This window comes from Aulonocara sp. 'chitande type north' Nkhata Bay, linkage group LG23 (assembly GCF_057382095.1).
Source record: "Aulonocara sp. 'chitande type north' Nkhata Bay isolate Kocher_YH1m ecotype deep benthic linkage group LG23, A_spYH_male_GT1.1, whole genome shotgun sequence".
NCBI lineage: Eukaryota > Metazoa > Chordata > Actinopteri > Cichliformes > Cichlidae > Aulonocara > Aulonocara sp. 'chitande type north' Nkhata Bay.
In genome coordinates this window covers 35,630,874-35,651,769 of record NC_141365.1, presented here as the reverse complement: position 1 = coordinate 35,651,769, position 20,896 = coordinate 35,630,874, and the positions used below count along the sequence as shown (strand labels likewise).

At 40.5% G+C, this 20,896-nt stretch overlaps 2 protein-coding genes across 6 annotated transcripts; one reads left to right on the top strand and one right to left on the bottom strand.

Annotated features, from left to right (window-relative positions):
- Positions 1-433: 433 nt before the first annotated feature.
- Positions 434-16,054, bottom strand: gckr (glucokinase (hexokinase 4) regulator). Of its 5 annotated transcripts, none has more exons than XM_086283228.1 (20): positions 15,894-16,054; positions 12,319-12,468; positions 12,166-12,234; positions 12,006-12,074; positions 11,703-11,776; positions 11,522-11,588; positions 11,395-11,448; positions 11,130-11,224; positions 10,925-11,030; positions 10,696-10,814; positions 8,260-8,358; positions 7,854-7,951; positions 7,616-7,692; positions 5,564-5,660; positions 5,382-5,491; positions 4,073-4,156; positions 3,614-3,757; positions 3,194-3,328; positions 2,283-2,392; positions 434-1,977 (listed from the first exon to the last, which is right to left on the bottom strand). In XM_086283228.1, the coding sequence occupies exons 1-20, from the start codon at positions 15,942-15,944 to the stop codon at positions 1,974-1,976; spliced, it is 1,812 nt and encodes a 603-aa protein (XP_086139354.1). In that variant the 5' UTR covers positions 15,945-16,054; the 3' UTR covers positions 434-1,973. The 5 variants fall into 5 exon arrangements, with proteins under 5 accessions (XP_086139354.1, XP_086139353.1, XP_086139357.1 ...); XM_086283227.1 differs by having other exon boundaries at positions 435-1,977; positions 2,271-2,392; XM_086283231.1 differs by lacking the exon at positions 434-1,977 and having other exon boundaries at positions 1,987-2,392; positions 3,194-3,325.
- Positions 16,055-18,948: 2,894 nt separating this feature from the next.
- LOC147302332 (general transcription factor II-I repeat domain-containing protein 2A-like) lies at positions 18,949-19,653 on the top strand. The gene has a single exon (XM_086283575.1). The coding sequence runs from the start codon at positions 18,949-18,951 to the stop codon at positions 19,651-19,653; it is 705 nt and encodes a 234-aa protein (XP_086139701.1).
- Positions 19,654-20,896: the final 1,243 nt, after the last annotated feature.

Here is a 20,896-nt window from a genome sequence, read left to right as displayed (position 1 = left end):
AAATTAACACTGGAGAGTGTCTATATGGGTCCACACCTCTGAGTGTTAAATACAACACTGTTGAGTGTTAAATTAACACTTTTGACAGTGTTATATGTTTAAAAGTAACCTAGTCAGTTTTGAAGATTAACAATGGCTAACACTGAGCAGTGCTTAATTTTCTAACACTGGAAAATAACTCAAAATGTTAGAAATATTCCAGTGTTAGAAAATCAGCACTGCTCAGTGTTAGTCTTTGTTAATCTTCAAAACTGACTAGGTTACTTTTAAGCATATAACACTGTCAAAAGTGTTAATTTAACACTCAACAGTGTTGTATTTAACACTCAGAGGTGTGGACCCATATAGACACTCTCCAGTGTTAATTTAACACTGGAGATTTTGCTGTGTAGGAGTGCGATGTCCACACTGACAAGTTTCCGCTCTTCTCAACAGAAAATACCAGCGTTCATTTGATCAACCAATCCCCACGTGTCCGGCAGGCACTTATTAGTTTCGTGCTGTATAACCCAATAACACCGCAATCCCCACAGTGAAACACGGTGGTGAGAGTATTATGATGTTGGGATCCTTCAGTGTGTCTGGAACTGGGAATCTTGTCAAGGTGGAAAGAATCATGAAGGAGAAAGGATATGTGAAGATTTTTAAAGAAAACCTCAAGCAGTCAGCAGCAAAACTGTGTTTGGGTCATCACTTTATTTTCCAACATGACCATAACCCAAAACATATGTTGCTTCTGGTGAAGAACAGTGTATCTAACATGCCTGTTTTGGTGTGTTAACCTCGTTCCAGGATCAACATTGCAACTAAGCAATCATGTTGTCATAGCTTCGCAATGTGGATAAAAAAAGAAGAAAAATACCCTTCTTTATATAAAACTTTCTTGTCAGACAAATGGTAAGAATTTGAAGTGTTTTCTTTATTAATTTTATTGATATAATGAATATATTATCAAGTTTGGTTTCCTCTTAGCCAAATTTAGGTTACTAAAGTTGGTTTGCTAATGATACTTTTTAATAGCATTAGTTAACTTCTTGACTAAAGATAATTGAATGCTCAGACATATTGGTTAGTTGCGATGTTGATCTGGGACTATTGTTATTATGATGTTGGGACAACGCCAACACGGAGATATCAGATCTTGCGGTGTGTGTGAAAAACTGCCCCAGAAGACCTAAGTGAATGTGACTGACTGGCCAGCACAAGGCCCTGATTTGTTTAATAATTCTGTCCTCATCTGTAAATGATTGTTAAATGCAGTGAAATGTCTAAAAATGTCAGTTCCTCTAATGGCCACTTGAGGTTGCTCCAAAAGTGAGTTATACCCACAGACCACCATGTTAAAATGCCCAGCTTTAGAGTACTGAAACGCAAACTTACATTAATAAGTCTAGTTACATGGTGATTAGCTTAGGTTAGCATGGCATCTAACCAGAAAGAAACAGCTAGCATGGCTAAACGCCTATAAACTCAAAAGCTACAGGTGAAAGGAACTTCCACTAGTAGCGGTTTAGAGACAATTAGACACTTTGATTGTGTAACAAATTTGTTTCTGTGTATAGATCGAAACCCAAGAAATGAGAGAGAGCAAGATGTGTCCTTCTACTTTCAGGTTATTAAGCTACGCTAATCACTTCCCGGCTTTAGTCTTACACATAATAAAGTGCAATGATCTCAGGCCCTTTACTTCCATTTTTTCCTGCACTTGTTAACATCATGCTACAAAATCAAACAGCCAGTAGTGTAAGTAATAAATGGTTTATGAAGTAAAATCACTGTGATTTTATAGGTGGCAAACAGAAATGCTGAGAATTGTGTCCTAACGCTTTCTGATCCAGACCTGATGTGCACTTCATCTTCTTGGGACCTCCTTCTCTCTCGGCTTCGCCGCTGTGTTTGGCTCTCCTCCAGTGGAGTTCCAAAGCTGTTCAACCTCTCTCTCAAGATACTCACACATAAACCACGCTAATCCCCTACCTGTGAGTAAGTTGAGCAAAAGAGGGATTGAGATTGACTTACATCACACGGACAGATCCTGCTGAGCCTTTAAATTCCAGAAAACACTTACAGAACATAGAGTGTCAGGCTTTCTAACATAGTTTAGTGAATTTGAGTCAAAAAGGCTAAAACTTTCATTATCTTAGAAAACACACTTTTTTTAATTTACTTATTTTATTTCAATCACATTAAATTAAAACAGAAGTATGTTCATTTAAGAGTGAGATAAAAGTGCTCAAATTTGTGTTTTGTATGTAAGATTTTAACTTAACGGCCTCCGTTACCACATCCACTGAGCCACGGCTTCCCTAACAATTGGCTGCTGCTTCAAATGTGACTCCGCCTCCACCAGTGACCAACCGGTAAGTAAAATGACCAAAGCCAGAGGGACCACCTTAAAAAGAGGGAGACAACATGATACAGCCGTTTAGTTCCTCTCTCTTCAGTTATTCAGCTCTTTATGTGATTTCCGTACCAGAAACCAGATTTTTCTTCAACCATGTGGGTCATTCTACATAAAGTAATTTATTCAATTTAATTCACTTTTATTTATATACTGCAAAATCACAACAAAACAACAACAGTGAGACAAACCCCTACTAGCAAGCGCTCAGCGACAGTGGGAAGGAAAAACTCCCTTTTAACAGGAAGAAGCTTCCAGCAGAACCAGACACAGGAAAGGGCGGCAATCAGCTGTGACTGGTTGGGGGTGAGGGGAAGAAGACCAAAGTTAACTTCTAAACATGATTCTTTCTATGTCACAAGCATCTTTGGATCAATGGACAATCTGACGACGAGCAAAATCAAGCAAAGAGATGAGGAGTGCCACAGCAGTTGGCACTTCCCCTCTGAAATGGAGTAAAATGAGTAAAAGTGAATGTGATGTAATCCCAAGAGAAAACTATCACAGCCTGAGACCCTCTTGATTATAAGAACTTTGATAAAAACCTCCAACCTCTTACACAGAACCAATGAACAGCAATATAGTAGTTTTCACAGCTATAGGCTAATGTGTCAAAATAATATTATTTTAAAAAGCGGTTGTTTTTAAATTCTAAAATGTGTTTCAACATATGTTTGTAAAGCTTTTTAAAGCACTTACGTATAACTGAAAGAGGTAATGACAAGAAGAAACCGTTTTTAAAATCGGGTTTCTGGTATGGATCTGTCAGCAACATGCACATCACCTCTTTACCTTGGTGCTGTTTCTGGCAAAGCACGTGTGTGTGGTGATGTCAGAGGATGTCATCTCCAGTGTCAGCATGTCTACTCGGTAGATTGCCTTTAAAAGAGCTTCCTCACATTTTTCCTCTGGACATGTAGAAAGCTTCTGAAAATAGAATGATTAAGCCTTAATTTACCTCTAAGTTCTAGTAAGTTATAGTCTTCTTTGCTGAATGTGCTGCACGTAAACAGAAAGAAAAGTAAGAAGATGGACTTATTTAAAAAAACAAAAACACTTTGCCCTGTGGGTTCCCATCATGTTGTTTATTGGTTACTAAAAAAAAGGGCATAGTGTGAAAATTGTAGTCAGTAATCATGAAAAGGACGGAGCACAAACAGTACACCCTGTAATGCAGTGTTTAAGCTTTGTTAGCGTTTTACATCACAGTACCTGGAGTAAACGCGTGGCCCTGCGGTACAGTTTAGTGTTGGTGACCTGCAGGTCAATCATGTGGTTCTGGTATATCTTCCCCTTTAAGACATGACCTCCAGTGCTCACAGCGTTCAGCACCAGCTTGGTGGACAGCTCCCGCTGCTCACACAGAAAAGTTATTGATTTTCCTTCCCCTGCATTTATAAAAACCACACTGAGAGGAAACATTAAAGAAAATAACCTGCCATCCAAAATAAGATCTACAGAAGCAAGAAAAATTGAGAATCAATAAAGACTACTTTTTTTGACACTCCCTCCTTACACTGTATTTATCTCTTTATATGGGTGCAAACGTCTCTAAGGAAAGAAGGTGGCAGAAATATAATGGCAGAGGCAGAGCATTTAATATTATATTATTTCTCATGCTTCAGTGAGTTGTTGGGCTAATGTGTGTCAAAGTGTGTGTGTATACTGTACCATATGCTGCAAGGTCCCTGAAACAAGTGCTTCTTGAGGCCAAGTTATCTTTAGTGTAGATAAACACAGTTTTTTGATGTCGTCCTGCAAAGAAAAGATACCCACATTAATACCCAAGTACAGTTGTTATAAAAGGTTGTGAACCTTGATTTTTGTATCAGTTAATGCTAATATGTTATCTGATTTTCATATAAGACACAATTGTAGCCAGACACCATCTGACTACACTATACCCAGACACATTCATGATCACTCATGGTTCAGGCTGGAAGAACTTAGTCAGACGTTTGTATACAATACAAACCCACTAATGTCCCACAGTAAGCTGAACCACGACCAGGCCCTTTTGGTAACCATCAGCTTCTGGCTTAATATTTGATCAGTCTTCCTGGCAGAATTCATAGAGTTCATTTAAATTGGTAGATTTACTACCACAGACCTGACTTTAAACTAATCTTTTTTACACTGGGAAAGAGAAACTACCAGTTGTAGTCCATCCAAAACATTCCCTCAAGGAACTCCTGAGACATTCAAGGTTAAAGTACAGGTTTGAGATCAAAGATGTACTGAAATTTCATCCAGGTGTTCCTCAGATGTTCCCAAATTGGAAATGGAAAGAAAAGAGAACCTGAACACATAATGCCTCTAGCAACAGCTGTCACTGGCACATCCCAAGTTTGCAACAGAGCACTTCGGGATGTTGTTCTGTTGACAGATGAGAAAGAATTTGTTGTGATACCTCAGGGCATGGAAAACCTGTAATTACTGAGGGAACAACTGATTTAACAGTCTATAAACATATTTTAAAGAGGGCTTTGAGTGCAGCAGTACATAACCTGAAACAAAATGGCTAATGAAATGAAATTCATATTTTTAAATGCCAAAATACTGATGAACTGAAATAGTTTTGTAGCTGATGGAGATTGTTATGCTAAGACCCCCAAGGTCTTACAACATCTTGGCTCATGCTAATGTCAAAGCAATGCAGTTAAACCTTGAACAGGTGTTCATACATGCAGTGCGCACAGCAGTGTGCATGTTTGTAAAATCCATCAGTCAGCACTGTGCGTGAAACACGATTCAAGATTAACGTGTGAACACAGACCTCGCTGTAGGCTGAGTGATTGTCAAGTCACTGCCAAAATGAAAAATACAGCTTATTTTTTAAAATGACACTTAGTTTGGGCTGGACATGTGAATAACAGTGCAGTTTGTGTGTTATTAGTTTAGCTAGATCCTCTCTGTCTCTAATTGTGACTCCATAAAGATCAGACAATAATATTGCAGCTCCAAAACTTCAGACATCTACTTGTTGTAAAGAAGCTGCTGTGTCTCCATCAGCCTGGTGATAAACAGCATGGAGGTTGGGCGTCTTTTCTCTCACTCTGCGGGCCATGTTACCCACTTCAGTGGCGTCATCTGTGGAGAGAGGCTGTCAAAACACTTGCTGCTCTGGAAAAAATCCAAGTTACAAACAAAGCGCCGTCTCACCGGAGTGCGTGTAGATTAGCAGCACAGTGTCCTTATCAGTAAGACACGGCAGGATCAGATGTAGGAAGTCCTCATGTGCTATGGAGAACTTGGGGCCCTACAGGAAAGACATAGTTTCAGAGAAAACTATGGTATAGCCAGGACCACTGAAGAAGAAGAAGACTGGTATTAGCATCTCTCTGCCCTGTCACATGTTTATAATGAAAGCAAAGGGCAGCGTGGCCTCAGCACAGAACAGAACGGCAACGATGACAGAAGATGTGGAGCTGAGCTGGAGGTGGGTTGGAAGGTGGCGTGCAGCAATAACAGCTGTGGAAAGCTGTTCACCGAGGCGTGCCATGGTTCAACTGTTTTGGGGGGGGGGGTTGTATTCTTAGTCAATATTTGAGTTTCAGTTTTACTGTTTTTACACTTCAGAGAACTTTGGGGTGTTTTGTTTGTAGAGGCTTTGAATCTTTTTTATTTTAGTATGTATTCTAGTTTTTGGTTCTCTGTGTGTTATCCATGTCTGTCACTGTCATGTCTTAGTATTTATTTGTTCAAGGTTAATCTTTATCTATTTAAGTCAGTTCGACTTCCTCCCTTTTCCCTCATTTCCAACTTTCACTCTTCCCTGATAGTTTCCACCCTGTGTCCTGTTGCCCTAATTAGTGTAATAGGACACGCCTCTCTTTGACGGGGTGTCTACTAATAGTATGTTTCCCCTTTTTTTCCATTGTGATATTCTTGTGATTCTTCTGGAAGTTTCTTCCTCTTAAAAGGGACTTTTTCCTTCCCACTGTCACCAAGTGCTTGTGCAAAGAGGGACATCAGATTGTTGGGTTTTTCTCTGTATTAGTGTAGCGTCTTTACCTTACAATATAAACCGCCTTGAGGTGACTGTTTTTGTGATTTGGCCCTTTAAACTGAAATAAAATAAATTGAATTCAACGTTTGTTCTCTTGGACTGCCTCCTTGCCTCCTGTATCTTGGATTTTGGGTCCTTTAATAAGACTTAATGATTCACACAGTTTGCAAAACTGTAGCAGTATGGCTATATCACATTTTCCAGTTGAATGTGTAGAAGGATGTCAGATGATGCAGGCTAAGTTTGGCTCTGTTCCTTGCATTCAGATTATTTTGCTAATACACATTTATGACTTGGTGGTGATCTGGTCATAAATGTTAGTAGAAAAACATCTGGAGCCATAAGTTCGGTCTTGTAAGATCCTGGGGATCCACTGAGGCTGGGATGCTAGGAAATCAAGTGTAAGTCAGAACTAGTCAGAGACAATAACCCCTTGTACTACCTGCTAGCTAAATTTGTGGCAACAGGCACCTCAGCATGCACTTGCTAGCTGTAATGCTTTATAAATATGTTATTTTTCTCTGTTTTCTACATTAATCTTGCTCATTTTTTTTTTACATTATTCCGAGGGGGACACAAAGAAGTGGTTGTATTTTAGTCAGCTAATCTGTGTAGAATGAATTCTTTATGTTTCCTAACTGGGGACCTAGATGTGGTTCTCTGTTCAACATTCATATTAGCCCATTCATATAATCCCTACCCTGAAACAGGTGAATGCTGGAGCAAACATGTAATTTTATGTCTAAATGACTGATAGAGTGCCCTGTAAGTCCTACCGACACTGATATGAAAATCTAATTAACACCAACAAGCGGTATAATTTAAAAAAAAAGATTAAGGAACATTGAGCAGATACAGCAGTGTGTATTTTACTCTAATCCTGCTCTAGTCTCTGCTCTGCAGAGACAGATGTGTCATTGCAAGGTACACAACAAGACCTGGATGTTAATGTTAATTGGATTTTACAGGATTTCAGACATGTTATTACTTTGTGTGGCCTTGTTTCAAACCCACAGACATGTTAGAATAGAAATCTCCATGCTTGCAGTCAGCTGGTAGTGGCAGGATTTCTGTAGAAGAAGAATCTGTGCACTTCACTGTGAATTGATTGAGCATTGTGTGAAATGAAAGATTTGATGCAGTAATTACTTAATCGTTTATCTTTTGTCTAAATAGATGTTATTACATTGTTTTCTTTCACACACCAGTGAAGCTAAGGGACCGTCATTGTTATTCAGCTCTCTGTATCCTCCTCTGATGAAGCCTCGAACGTCTTCATAGTCTGTGCCCCACACACACACACACACACACACACACACACACACACACACACACACACACACAGAGTTTCCATCACTAGTTGTGATGCGAAACAAAAAGAAAAGACATTTTCTTTATGGCAGTGTAGTTTGGCTCCTAATGAGGACATCGCACTGCGCTTACCTGCACCAAATGTGGGGCTACACTCACTGGCATCAATGAGGCCCAGCAAAGCCAGCGAACCCCAGCCCAGGTAATACACGTGCCTGCTGCACCGCAAACTGAAACACAGCCAGACGCACATCAGACTGAAACTGCCGACCCGACATGAAAAATGTCACGGGGGGAAGTTCAGAAGCTTTCTCTACTCACAGCAAACAGATTGCCAAAGGAAGCTGTGAGTATGGCAACATGTTAAGTATCTGTAGTCATTTTTGCTTCTATGCTTTTTGTGCTGATTCATTAACTAATTCAGTTGTAACCTGCACTAACTGCTAGAACCAGTGTGCTGCTATAAATCAACATACTTCGTTTTCTTTTTCAGTGAGTTTCGAGGCGTCAGTTAAAGATGTCGGATGAGATGTTCTACCTTTCTCCTGCTGCCTCCACCAGAGTAGTGATGCCATCAGGCTGAGAGTACGTGACAGCCAGAGTTCTCTCATATTCCATCATGTGCTGCAGAACACCACTATTGAACAGACACAAAAACAAAGCACAGAGTGCAGATTTTTGTGTCTATCATCATGCCAAACAGATTCTCTTTTCTGTAATGACCTCTAGAGGTCAGCAAAACCCAATAAAATACGCTGTGGTGTCCTCCAATACACATAACAGCTTTTCTATAGGCTCAAAATGTGGTCATCGTGGCTCAAGAGTTGGGAGTTCGCCTTGTAATCGGAAGGTTGCCGGTTCGAGCCCGGGCTCGGACAGTCTCGGTCGTTGTGTCCTTGGGCAAGACACTTCACCCGTTGCCTACTGGTGGTGGTCAGAGGGCCCGGTGGCGCCAGTGTCCGGCAGCCTCGCCTCTGTCAGTGCGCCCCAGGGTGGCTGTGGCTACAATGTAGCTTGCCATCACCAGTGTGTGAATGAATGGGTGGATGACTGGATATGTAAAGTGCTTTGGGGTCCTTAGGGACTAGTAAAAGTGCTATATAAAATACAGGCCATAAATATTTTGTACTTGTAAATCAGGATTTGTATGTGTGCGCGCGTAAAAAAGATTTTTCAAAAAAAGCGCCCCTCCGACAGCCAAACCCATCTGTTCTCTGATTGGATTGTTACATTTGTGATTGACATGACATTGACCAATAAGATGAAAGGAAGAAAAATAGGGTCAAAATTTGTACTTGTAATTTGCAGGGGGGTTTTTTAGCTAAGTCCACACACAAATCTTTTTTACGTACACACAAGTTTTACACATACAAATCTTTTTTACACACAAGTTTTACACATACAAATCTTTTTTATACACACACACAAATTTTTTTTACACATACAAAACCGATTTACAAGTACAAAATATTTATGACCACATTTTGAGCCCATACTTTTCTGCTTAATCTCAACTTGCTGGTGATGTCAGCTTCAAGGACATTTCAGTAAATTTTCTGTGGGTTATGAGAACATGAGCAGATACTAAATTGATACATGCAACTGACAAGCACACAATGTGAGTTATTGTGAGTAAAGTTGGGTTATTATGGAGACCCAGAAGTAACTGTACATTCTGTCTTTTTATTATTTTCTTAAATACACATGAAACTATTTTGGTTCAGCTGTTCTTGTATAGTCTTCCAATCAGTATCAATCAATCAAAAATGATAAAAACCTATAAAAACCCTGAAAACCATAAATTTCACACCCGAGTCTCGACTCTCACAGCCTGGTATCAGACGGCCCGGTACCAAACGACTCACGGACCAGTCTCTGCCTGGGGGTTGGGGACCGCTACTCTAAGCGACTGGCGTGAATAACGGGCAGAACAATTACATTCTCCTCTACTAGAGGGCAGTACAACTACCTGCTCTAATTGAATGGGTTGCCAACTGCCAGTAAAATAGAAGAAGATGAAGAAGAAATTACATAATAGTGAGACAATGCAGCGCATAATAGCAATAGATAAATATTTGAAAAGAAAAAGTAGCCAGTCTGACCTGGGTCCTGGAGAAAACTCCGACCCAGATGAAGGCCCTAGCATGAGTGCTGATCAGAAGAAAGCAAAAAAGGTATACTGGGGAGAAACTGAGCCAATTCCGCTATGCCTGGTGTGAGGGGAAAAATTATCAATATGCTTTTTGTGACATTTTTGTTTGGTGGTGCGGTTCTGAAACGCTGCACTAGATGGACTAGGCCTAGTCCAAAATGTATGCTCACTTAAAGCTTGTGTTATTTATGTGGTTATTTATGTGGTCTGTGTATTTGATCGAAATCTATTGTTTCACTTAGTAGAATTTCTTTGCAACACAGGAAACTTCCATAAACATAAACTGTCAAACAAATGACACAGACTGAGGAATTTCTAGCAGATGAGAAACACGGCAGTTCATCCCCCAGGCCTAAGGAAGGCTTTAATATGTAACTGGTAATATATGAACCAGTGGCACCATCATCTAAATCCTTACTTGTAGGCCACTTTGAAGTAGGTATACAGTGGTCCCTCGCTGTAACGCGGTTCACTTTTCGCAGCCTCGCTGTCTCGCAGATTTTTTGGGGGCAATTTTGCATGCTGCTTTTTGGGGTTTTTTGACAGCACGTTGTGTTCTGCGTCCTGATTGGCTGTAGACCATTGTCAATCAATCTCCTCCGTGCCGTGCTTCCAGTGCAGTACAGAATGTGTTCAGCTTGTCAAATTTACATAAATCATTGGTCACTAGCAGTGTGACTCTGAAGTGCTGCACTGTATGTTTGTAAGTTTTCTGTCCCTTTAGCTAATCTTGTGGCACACTTGCAACAGCAACATGCCAAGAGTTAGCATGTTCATGACATTACATGGCATATGACACATGACATATGTCTTCCAGCTTACTTATGTGTGATAGGTGTGTTGGAGGAAGTGGCAGCATGAGCAGCAGAGAAGGCAACTTCCAGGAGAATCTTAGTTGCACTGCCTCCCTTCATCCTGGAGGACCCACTGATGGCTTCGGGCTGAACAGACACACACAGTCACCAGCCAATCATAAACACACCGCTCACTTACTTTTTTGAATATAAATGCACATCGACCGTAATGTGTAGGGCATCAAGTTCAAAAGTACCCCAACTGCTGGGTTAATGAGGAAGGCCTTCTGGCTTTTTGCAAGTTCTTGCATCCTTTGTACCACACTGTGAAACGTGAAGGTGCAGTCTTGTATGGGCTCATCTCTACATACATAAAGACAGTTTGTTTCAAAGACAAAATGGATATTTATTCACAACTTATCACATATCATACATTCATTGCAAATATTTAAAGTCCTGTACCTGGCCTGATGTGCAGGGTTGAAGCCAACCAGCACAGGTGTGTAGACTTCAGGGTGCTGCAAGCAGAAATCCAGCTGCCCTGCCACAAATGGAGCCTATGGGGGCAGAAATCGCACACACGAGAAGTTAAGAGTTGTGAACGCCAAAACTCAAAAGGTTGATCTCGAGTTACCTGCAGATTGAATTGTTTCTCAGGTATGAGCAAGGTAAACCTTATTTGCTATACACTATTCAAACTCTGACCTCAGAGCTGAGGCTGACTTACAGACAGTCCACAGGAAATGCCAATGAACAAGACTCGCTTCTTTCCCTCACACACCTGCAGAGAACAACATGCTGTGGTCAAAATGCTCTCAGAAAACACAAGACACACACTCCAGGATGTCCCAGACCTTCTTCAGACTGAGCACGCCCAGTCTGGGGTCGTCTTCAGGAGCCTCTTGAGAGGAAAGCAGAGCTCTGAGGACATGATACCAGAACATGTATGTGTGCATATGTCAGGTTAATTACAGGATTTTAATCAAGCAAAAAAATTGCTGCTGGTTATATTCTGTTTACACAACCCCAACTCACCTGTCTCCTCCTGCAATGATGTATGAATACACTTCACTTTGGTTCAGCTGACTCAGTGCTTTGTTGAAGCCTGACTAACAACACAAACAGACAATAAACACACAATACAGGAAGCATTTTTTTTCCATGAGCAAGAGAGATCTGATCACATAATTTCATTAAGAGCCATTTTCCTCATATTACTGGCAGGGTCTGTTTCGTTCTGCTCTGGCTCACTGTGCACTTGATTTTCCATTATGAAAGTAACTGATACGCTTTCCAGAAGCCTGAACAGCGCAGAGAGTATTTCAGGACAACTTTTACCGAGATCAGGAAAGCCAGCCGACCAGAAGTGCCACAACCGCTCATCACAACACAGCTCTCCTGAGGATCCTGTTAAAGACACAGAAGGCACAATAGCCTATGCCCGACTGACCGACGCAAATACAGATCCAAATATTGAGGGAGGAGAAAAAAAAGGCACCTTTATTATGACCTCGACCCTTTTAGCAACCTCCATTAAGGTTTTCAACACTTGGTCACTCAAAAGCCTCTGAAATGAGATTTAAAGAAAGAAATTCTCAAAAGGAAATTTTGAGAATACATTTTCCCATCATGAAGGCTAGTACTGATATACCTGGTAGGTCGTTCCTGCCTCTTTCTGGAACATCTGGGAATCACAAACTTGTAACATCTTCACAATGCTATAGGCCGAAGCTCGGTCGATGTCACATGTCAGGGGGTTAGACTTCTCTGAAACAGGAAGTGAAGGCTCATAATCTGCGGACTAAGAAACAACAAATTAGACTGACGACTAACTGACTTCTATCTTTGAAAAGTGAATCCAACATGAAAACAATTGCATCATTTTGAAGGACCATCAAAGCCCGATCGCTGTGACTGACCTCAGGCTTATATAACAATGAGAAAAATGGCCCTCTGCCTTGACCTTCCTGATGAGTTTATGAGTTCAAATCAATCATTTCACCTCATGGTGTATAAAACATGTTCATTTTATACATGCCGGTCAGTCTCAGTGTCACGGTATCCTCATTGACTAAAGACCTGTGATTAATAAGTTGTTAGCAGTTTCACAATCACTTCTGCCTCATGCTGGTCACATCCAGTTTTCAAACAGCAAGATGGCGGCGGTAAAAGTTCTCAGCACTAAGCTTCAAAACAGGACTTTTATAACTGTTATAACTTTAAAAAAGGTGGCCAAGTAGTTAGGTCCATCTTTTATAAGGTTTATTACGTACCTAGAATAAATAGATGGCATGAAGCAAACTACGTTTACCTGAGCTAGCATAAAATGAATGAAGCAAGTAAGATCCAGCAGTCAACTACTTTAGCTAGCATAAAGTAGCTAACATGAAGCAAGGATGAGCCAAATGGGGAAAACGTAAGGTTGGTTACCTTAGCTAGAATAAATACTGTACAGCACAGTGTCAGCACCACGGAAATACACGGATACATCCGTAGGCTCGAGACACAATGCATTTTTGGGACTTTCAGGTGTATGGACCAATGTTTTATTTTCTGAACAAACCAGAAATCTTTAATGAGCAGCTAGATTTGTCTCGCATTAACTGGCTGAGTTAATGCCAGTTAATGTGACATCGAAGCAGCTGTAATCCACAGCTGTGTGTGTTCATGGAGCTTGCATTTTCACCTGCTGGACATCACTACACCTGACAAGTTTAACTGTCTTCAGAACACTGCAGAGGCCTTATTGACAGTATTTGGCTCTACTAAATATCTGTGTGAGCAGATTTTCTCTCACATGAGTCCTCAGGTAGCCGTCTGAATGCTGGACACTCGGAGACCTGGGTCTCTGAGTGGGAGACCAGAGATCACATAACATGTGTGTCTCTGTATTAACAAACATGCCATATTGGCTTAGTTTATTTTTCTTATCATTGTTGTGAGGAGGCCATAAATAGCATTTGTATTTTCTGTTGTACAGTTCATTTGATGTTATGGATAAAAAGTCTTTTTTTGTTTCAAAATAGCTGATAACTATTTGCTGATAGCTGCCAACATCTGCAAACAAATATAATTCTATAAAGTGGTTCTATAGATAGTGTGTAACTGTTCATATAGAGCGTTATTAAATTTATTGCTAATGCAATCATATGGCACACTGACCTCTGAGGAAATTTTAAATGGCACTACCCCTGATATAGCACCTTTCAAGATAAAATCACAAAGTGCTTTACAAAGGCAGAAAACAGACATTAAGTCCACAGATCTCAAACTCAAAGGGAGCGAGTTCCAGAGTCTGGGAGCCGCTGATACAAACGCTCTGTCACCTTTTGTTTTTAACCTTGTATGCTGGACAACAAGCAACCCCTGGTCACAAGACCTCAGGGACCTGCTGGGGTGATAAGGAAGAAGAAGATCACTTATGTAAGTTGGAGCTACACCGTGCAGGGCCCTATAGGTCATGATTATGATCTTAAAATGGACCCTGAACTTGACAGGGAGCCAATGCAGCTGAATCAGCAGGAGAGTGGCATGGGAGTATTTGTGATGCTTTATCAGAAGCCTAGCAGCAGCACTTTGAACACCCTGCAGTCGTTCCAGGGAGGCATTGCTTAAGCAAGTAAACAAGGAATTACAATAGTCTAAGCGAGATGAAACAAAAACATGAATAATCATTTCCAATTCGGAACGTGACACAATGGGACTCAGCTTAGCGATATTTCTTAAATGGTAAAAACAAGAGCGAACCAAAGATTTAACGTGTGTGTCCAGCGTCAGAGCTGGATCAAATGTAACACCAAGGTTCCTAATGGAGGATTTAATATAAAAAGCAAAAGGGCCTATATTATTAACCACGTGGGGAACAAATTTCTCAGGAGCAAAGACAATGACTTCCGTTTTATCAGCATTTAGTTGAAGGTAATTACCAGCCATCCACTCTCTAACGGAATCTAAGCAGGACTGCAAGATTTGGAGCTTAGAAACATCAGGTGGCCTAAAAGAGATATATAGCTGAATATCATCTGCATAACAATTATATGAAATATCAGAGAAAGAGCTAAGAAGTTGCAGAAGAGGGAGTAAATACAACAAAAACAATAACGGTCCCAAGACAGAGCCCTGAGGCACCCCATAGGCAAGAGAGCTGACGGAGGATCTGAACTTAGAGGTAGCCACAGAGAAAGATCGATTTGACAAATAGGATTTAAACCATTCCAATGCGGTACCCGATACACCCACCCAGTGGTTTAATCTATCTAACAAAATAAGATGATAAACAGTGTCAAAAGCAGAGGTCAGATCCAGCAACATCAAAACAGTGCACTCTCCAGCATCACAATTCATCAAAATACCATTAGACACTCTAAGAAGTGCAGTTTCGGTAGAGTGAGCCTTACGAAAGCCAGATTGAAATTTATCAAGAATGTTATGTTCATCTAGAACAACTGTGAGTTGCTTGGCCACAACCCTGTTGTCTGATATTGAAATTTGTTTGATGATCTGAACTAAGTGTAACAAATATGGACAAAAAAGAAAAACTTTTTTACAGCACTGCATAAAGAAATGATTTGTGGATCACGATTATAGTTGCCAACTGTCCCGTTTTAGCCGGAACATCCCGTATAATGAGCAAAATATAATATATTGACCTTACGAATATTAAATCTGATTTGACTGCAATTGTATCAGGCGAGTGTTTTATAGTGTTTGTGCCCAGTTAGCGACGGTCCCTGACGAACAACATGTATGAGGAGTAATGCGTGATTCGTAAAATTACGACTCCGTTTGGTCTCCGTAGCATAGAAACCTGGCTAATTGATGCCTGTATTTGCAGTATTTGATTTGAATATTTTTTTTATTTTTTGCTTGTTTGTGATTTCTGTCATCATTTACTGCATTTTTCTTTATTGATTTAGATGAGGTATTGATTAACCGAATGCCAAAGTGTTACTGTATTTTTACTGTAAGAATATGAACACACAGTGCATATTTACACTATGCCCAGCTGGCTGTGCACGCCAGAGTCTCCATTATTTGATAGTTTAAAAGTTAGCAACCCTAATCAAGACTTTTTCACAATAATGTATCAAACCAAATCCTGTCTGTAGCTATACAAAATATTTACCACTATATTTACTGTCAAAAGCGGTGTTAACCTTCTCATCTAACTCTTTGCAGGAAAAGAAATCACTTCCCTAAATAGTCCGCCGATTTCTATAAACTTACTTCCCATTGACGTAAAGTGGAAACACCATAAGTCCAGTCTAATCCTGCCATTGTCCACTTTATCTGGCAAAAATGGTCACTGGTAACGATTTGCAGAGAAAACAGAAACTGCGAGCGAAAGGGGGAAGTGGGCGGGACCCGATTTAACTTTGCTCAACTTCCAGGTCGGCAACTGAAAAGTGACAACGAATGAGAATGAAGAATGCCGTTGATTGACACATGACCTGGTAGTAAATATAATAGAGCAGGGGTCACTAACAGGCGGACCGGGGTCCGAGTCCGGACCCAGTCGCCATCCTATATGGACCCGGACCTATAGTTAACAAAATATTAAATTATATTTAATTTTGACGGGGCGATTCAATTTTAAGCGGTAACCTTACATTGTATTAGACCAGGGAACATACAAACCAATTGTGTGCGAGTTAAGCCACCCACGTGACACTACTTAGCCAATCACATCTGCGCATTCAAGGCGATCGCAACTCTGAGTGCAGACACAGACAGACAGTAGTGATGGGATTTCCGGCTCTTTTTAGAGATCCGACTCTTTCGGTTCGACTCACTAAAAAGAGCCGGCTCTTTCGGCTCCGAACCGGCTCTTCAGGTTGTTTTGTTGCTTTAATTAATTTATTATTAACAATAATATAAAATTATGCACAAAAGGAATTACTAACGTAAAAACAAGTGGTTTTATTTATATATGTTTATATATAAATATATGCGGTGGCCCCTAGAGACAAAACACGTACAAACTCCAAAACACATTTCTAGCATGAACTGAACTTCCAAAGCAGAGCTACTAGATCACTTAAATTACACAATTGAAAGCATGTGTGTATTGTTTGTGTATTTATACACAGGCACTCATATATATATTCAAATAATTTTTAAAAAAGTTCATTTACCTGTTATTACCACACACCAAATCCGGTCATTGGTACTTGCTGGCTTGTGTAGCCACAAGATAACAAAGGCTCAACACTGCGCCCAGCATCCTGGAGCACTTCTGTTGTTCTTTTGTACGTGTTTTGAGTTTTTATGTGCTTCTGAGTTTTTATATGCCTCTGAGTTTTTACGTGCTTCGGAGTTTGTACGTGTTTTTACGTGTTTTGGAGTTTTTACGTGTTTTGGAGTTTGTACGTGTTTTTACGTGTTTTGGAGTTTGTACATGCTTCAGAGTTCGTACGTGATTTGAAGTTTGTATGTGCTTTGTCTCTAGGGGCCACCGTAAATATACTTTTATTTATTCACTCCACATAAAATGTAATAAATAAATCATCTAATACAAAAATCAACTATTCACATTTCAAGTTTTAACTATTTACATTTTCAGCTTTTTCCTTTCACAAATTTAAAGTGAAAAGAACACAAAACACTGCAAACCACAACACAATTAAATATAAATTATAATATGAAAACTAAAAGAACATGCATATTCTCTGTCATATGGACCTGCATGAATAAACTTTCTCAATCCTTTATCATCTGCAACCGAAAATAGTTGTGGATGATTACTATACCTTTCTAATGTTGTTGTCCCTGCCTCTCTTTCTCTCTCTCTGGCTCTGTTCCTGTGCTACTGAGTGTAACTACCGCCCCTCCCCCCTCTGCCCAGCGTAAAGCACAAGGCTCGCGTGCAGAGTGAAGCGGAAAAAAAGTGCGAGAGAGAGGCTGAGAGAAAGAAAAAAAAAAAAAACCACGTGACGGCTCGCGATAAGGAGTCGGCTCGCGTCGTTCACGTCAAAGATTCGGCTCTAAGAGCCATTTCGTTCGCGAACGACCCATCACTAACAGACAGAGGAAAGACATGGTGAGAGGTGAATGACAAGCGAGACGATTAACGATACAGTGAGACAAGACGTGAGCGGGAGTCACAAGAGGTAAAACAACTATGGCGCTTTCAAAAAAGAGAAAAGTAGACACCGAAAATAGAACTTTCAAGACTGAATGGACTGACGCATATATGTTCATTCTTCCGGCCGCAAGCAGCAAACCAGTGTGTCTCATATGTTCAGAAACCGTGGCACTGATTAAAAGTGGCAATGTCAAACGCCACTATGAGACAAAGCACAAAGCTTTTGAACAATCATACCCACCCAAGTCTGAACTCAGGTCCCAGAAAATTAGCAGTCTCAGAGCCCAATATGATCAGTCCACAAGGATCTTAACCAGTTCTTTCACCACCCAACAACGTGCTCATGAATGTTCCCTCAGAGTTGCTTGGATTTTAGGTCAACACAAAAAGCCCTTTGCAGGTGTTGTCAAAGAGTGCATGAGTGCAGTAGCAGAAACATTACTTGAGGGTAAACAAAAAGAAGAGCTTCATGACAAAATAAAGCAAATACCTATGTCAGCATCAACAGCCACAAAGAGAAGTGAATTATTAGCTCAGGATGTGCTATCCCAGCTGGAAGAAGCTATTCATAAGACACCACGTGTAGGCTTGGCTGTAGATGAGTCCACTGATGTGTCTGACAATGCTCAGCTGTTAGTTTATGTAAGGTTCTTCAACAACGATAAGAAAGAGTTCTGTGAAGACCTGCTAGGTGTAACTTCCCTTCACAGCACTACAAGAGGAGAGGATATTTACCTGGCCATTAAGGAAATGTTAACAAAGCGAGGAATAGAGCCAAACCAAGTGGTTTCAATAACCACAGATGGAGCCCCTGCTATGATGGGGAGAGAGAAAGGAGCTGTAGCAAGAATGAAAGAGGACAATCCCGAGCTAATCTCTTATCATTGCATTATTCATCAGTCAGTGTTATGCTCCACCCTGTCAGACGAGTATGCTGAGGTGATGAAAACAATGATGAAAATGATAAATTTTCTCAGGGCATCTTCTTCTTGTCAGCATCGCATGCTCAGGGAATTTCTCAGAGAAGTTGATGCACACGCTGATGATCTTCTGCTTCACAACAATGTGAGATGGCTTAGCAAAGGCAGGGCATTGGAGCGATTTTGGTCCATCAGAAGTGAAGTAGCAGCTTTCTTGGAAGAGCTGGAAAGTCAAAAAGCAACAAACTTTTCTCTCTTTTTAAATGATGGGAAAAACATGGATATTGTGGCCTTTTTGGTTGATATCACTTCACACCTGAATGAACTGAATTTGAAGCTGCAGGGCAAGGACAATTCAATTTGTGAACTGATGACAGCTGTCCGCTGCTTTCAGAGGAAACTTGAAGTGTTCAAAGAAGACCTGCAAGGAGACTATGCACACTTCCCAACAGTGAAGGAACAGGTTCAGGGACAGAGAGATGTGTCCTCTTTTGTTGACTTTGTTGATAAGCTGATTGAAAACTTCAGCAAACGTTTTGATAGCTTCAGCTTTGGACAGCAGCTCACCATGTTCATAAAGAACCCATTTGCCATCACTGATGTCAGAGGGTTCTCAAAGGAAGTCACACAGCACTTCAAGTGGGCAAATGCTGGGCCTCTTCAAATGCAACTAATTGATCTCCAAGCAGATGTGGCCCTGAAAGAGCAGTTTGGAAGAACTGAACCTGCCACTTTCTGGCCCCAATTGGTCTCTGAGACAGCTTTCCCAAATCTGAGGAAAGTAGCCCTGTACATCTTGACCATGTTTGGCTCCACATACAGCTGTGAGGCAGCTTTCTCCACAATGAACATAATAAAAACTAAATATCGTTCCAGGATCACCAATGAGCACCTACACATGTGTATGAGAATGGCCCTGACACCATTCCAGCCCAGATTTAAAATCCTAGTAGAGCGAACTAAAGCTCAGTTCTCTCACTGAACAACAGAAAGTTGGGACGTGGAATATAAGGGGGTGAAAGAAAGAGAAACTGTAAAATTGTTAAAATGTTTTGATGTTATCTGTTGAAAATGTATTGAGACTGTTTAGTCGAGATGTAAAATGTAAAGAAAAAGGGAAACTTTTTTTTCTGAAATTAAGCACTTTGTTTTAAGATGCACAATTTAGCCATTTTATTTATTTTCTCTAATTCATTTTAAACAGCAGCCCTATTTCTAATGTAGGCCTACTGTGTGTTTCAGTGTTAACAATAAATTTTGTTGAAATGTTTTAACTTGTATTTTCATTGATTTGACAGTCTATTGTTCATACGTTCAGATATAAATTAAAAAAAAAAAAAAAAAAAAAAGGTTCCTTCTCTATCACAATCATAACGTAAGTTAGACATTATGATGTCCCGGACCTCTGCTTGAGAAGATTTTCTCCAACTGGACCTCCTCAAATTTTAGTTTAATACCCCTGTAATAGAGGGTCACCCAGGCAACAGCAGCTTGGAAAGTCCGCCGTCAGCTTCAAAACGATACGTGAGGAACGAATCGCTTCGTGCGTGGAGGCAGCTACAGTCCTAACAAACGCTCCAGCCTGTCTGTTTGTTTACAGCATCTCAGAATAAAAACCACAAAGGGCACCGCTCTGTCTGTAGTAGCAAAGTTCACCTACTTGACCTTTGAGACCGGGAAAAGGGAAACACAAACACACACACAATCACCACTATGAGCACCTGTGTGTTTATCTGGCAAATGTCATTCCTGAAAATAAAGTGTAGCCGTCTCTCTTTAACGGAACCAACGATCAAACATTTCCGATCCCTGGTTTTAAATCATGCTGCCACAGTAGCAGTTAACATGGAGATCAAACTGAAAGCTCAGCATTAGAAAGTCTTTGATCTCAGCTCCGAGAGTGCTGGCGCAGTTTAAATAAGAACCTCTTCTTCCATCATTATCCAACATGCTTTTCAACCCTACAACGTACCAAAAGACCCAACTGATTCTCAGCAGTGAAAATATTTACACCACAGCAGATTGTGGAGTCTAATATATTTCATCACTCCTCCAAACTCCCACCAGTCTCTCGTGGCTGCCGGCTAATTGCTGTCAGCGACACTGCAGAGAGGACATTTTTCACATCATGTTCCATCAACAAAGAAAAGACTAATGTTATTTCTCCTCGCACTTCATAAATCATGTCGCCTCTTTTCTCTCTCTCTCCCACATGAAATGAATTA

What these genes read in the sequence shown, in the direction of transcription:
- LOC147302332 (XM_086283575.1), top strand. Translation starts at nt 18,949, where the DNA reads ATGGATATTGTGGCCTTTTTGGTTGATATCACTTCACACCTGAATGAA.
- gckr (XM_086283228.1), bottom strand. Translation starts at nt 15,944, where the DNA reads ATGGCAGGATTAGACTGGACTTATGGTGTTTCCACTTTACGTCAATGG. An exon ending in CCACTTTACGTCAATGGGAA is followed by an intron (nt 12,469 to 15,893) that starts GTAAGTTTATAG and finishes GTTGTTTCTTAG; the next exon opens with TCCGCAGATTATGAGCCTTC. An exon ending in TAGCCCCACATTTGGTGCAG is followed by an intron (nt 7,693 to 7,853) that starts GTAAGCGCAGTG and finishes TGTGGGGCACAG; the next exon opens with ACTATGAAGACGTTCGAGGC.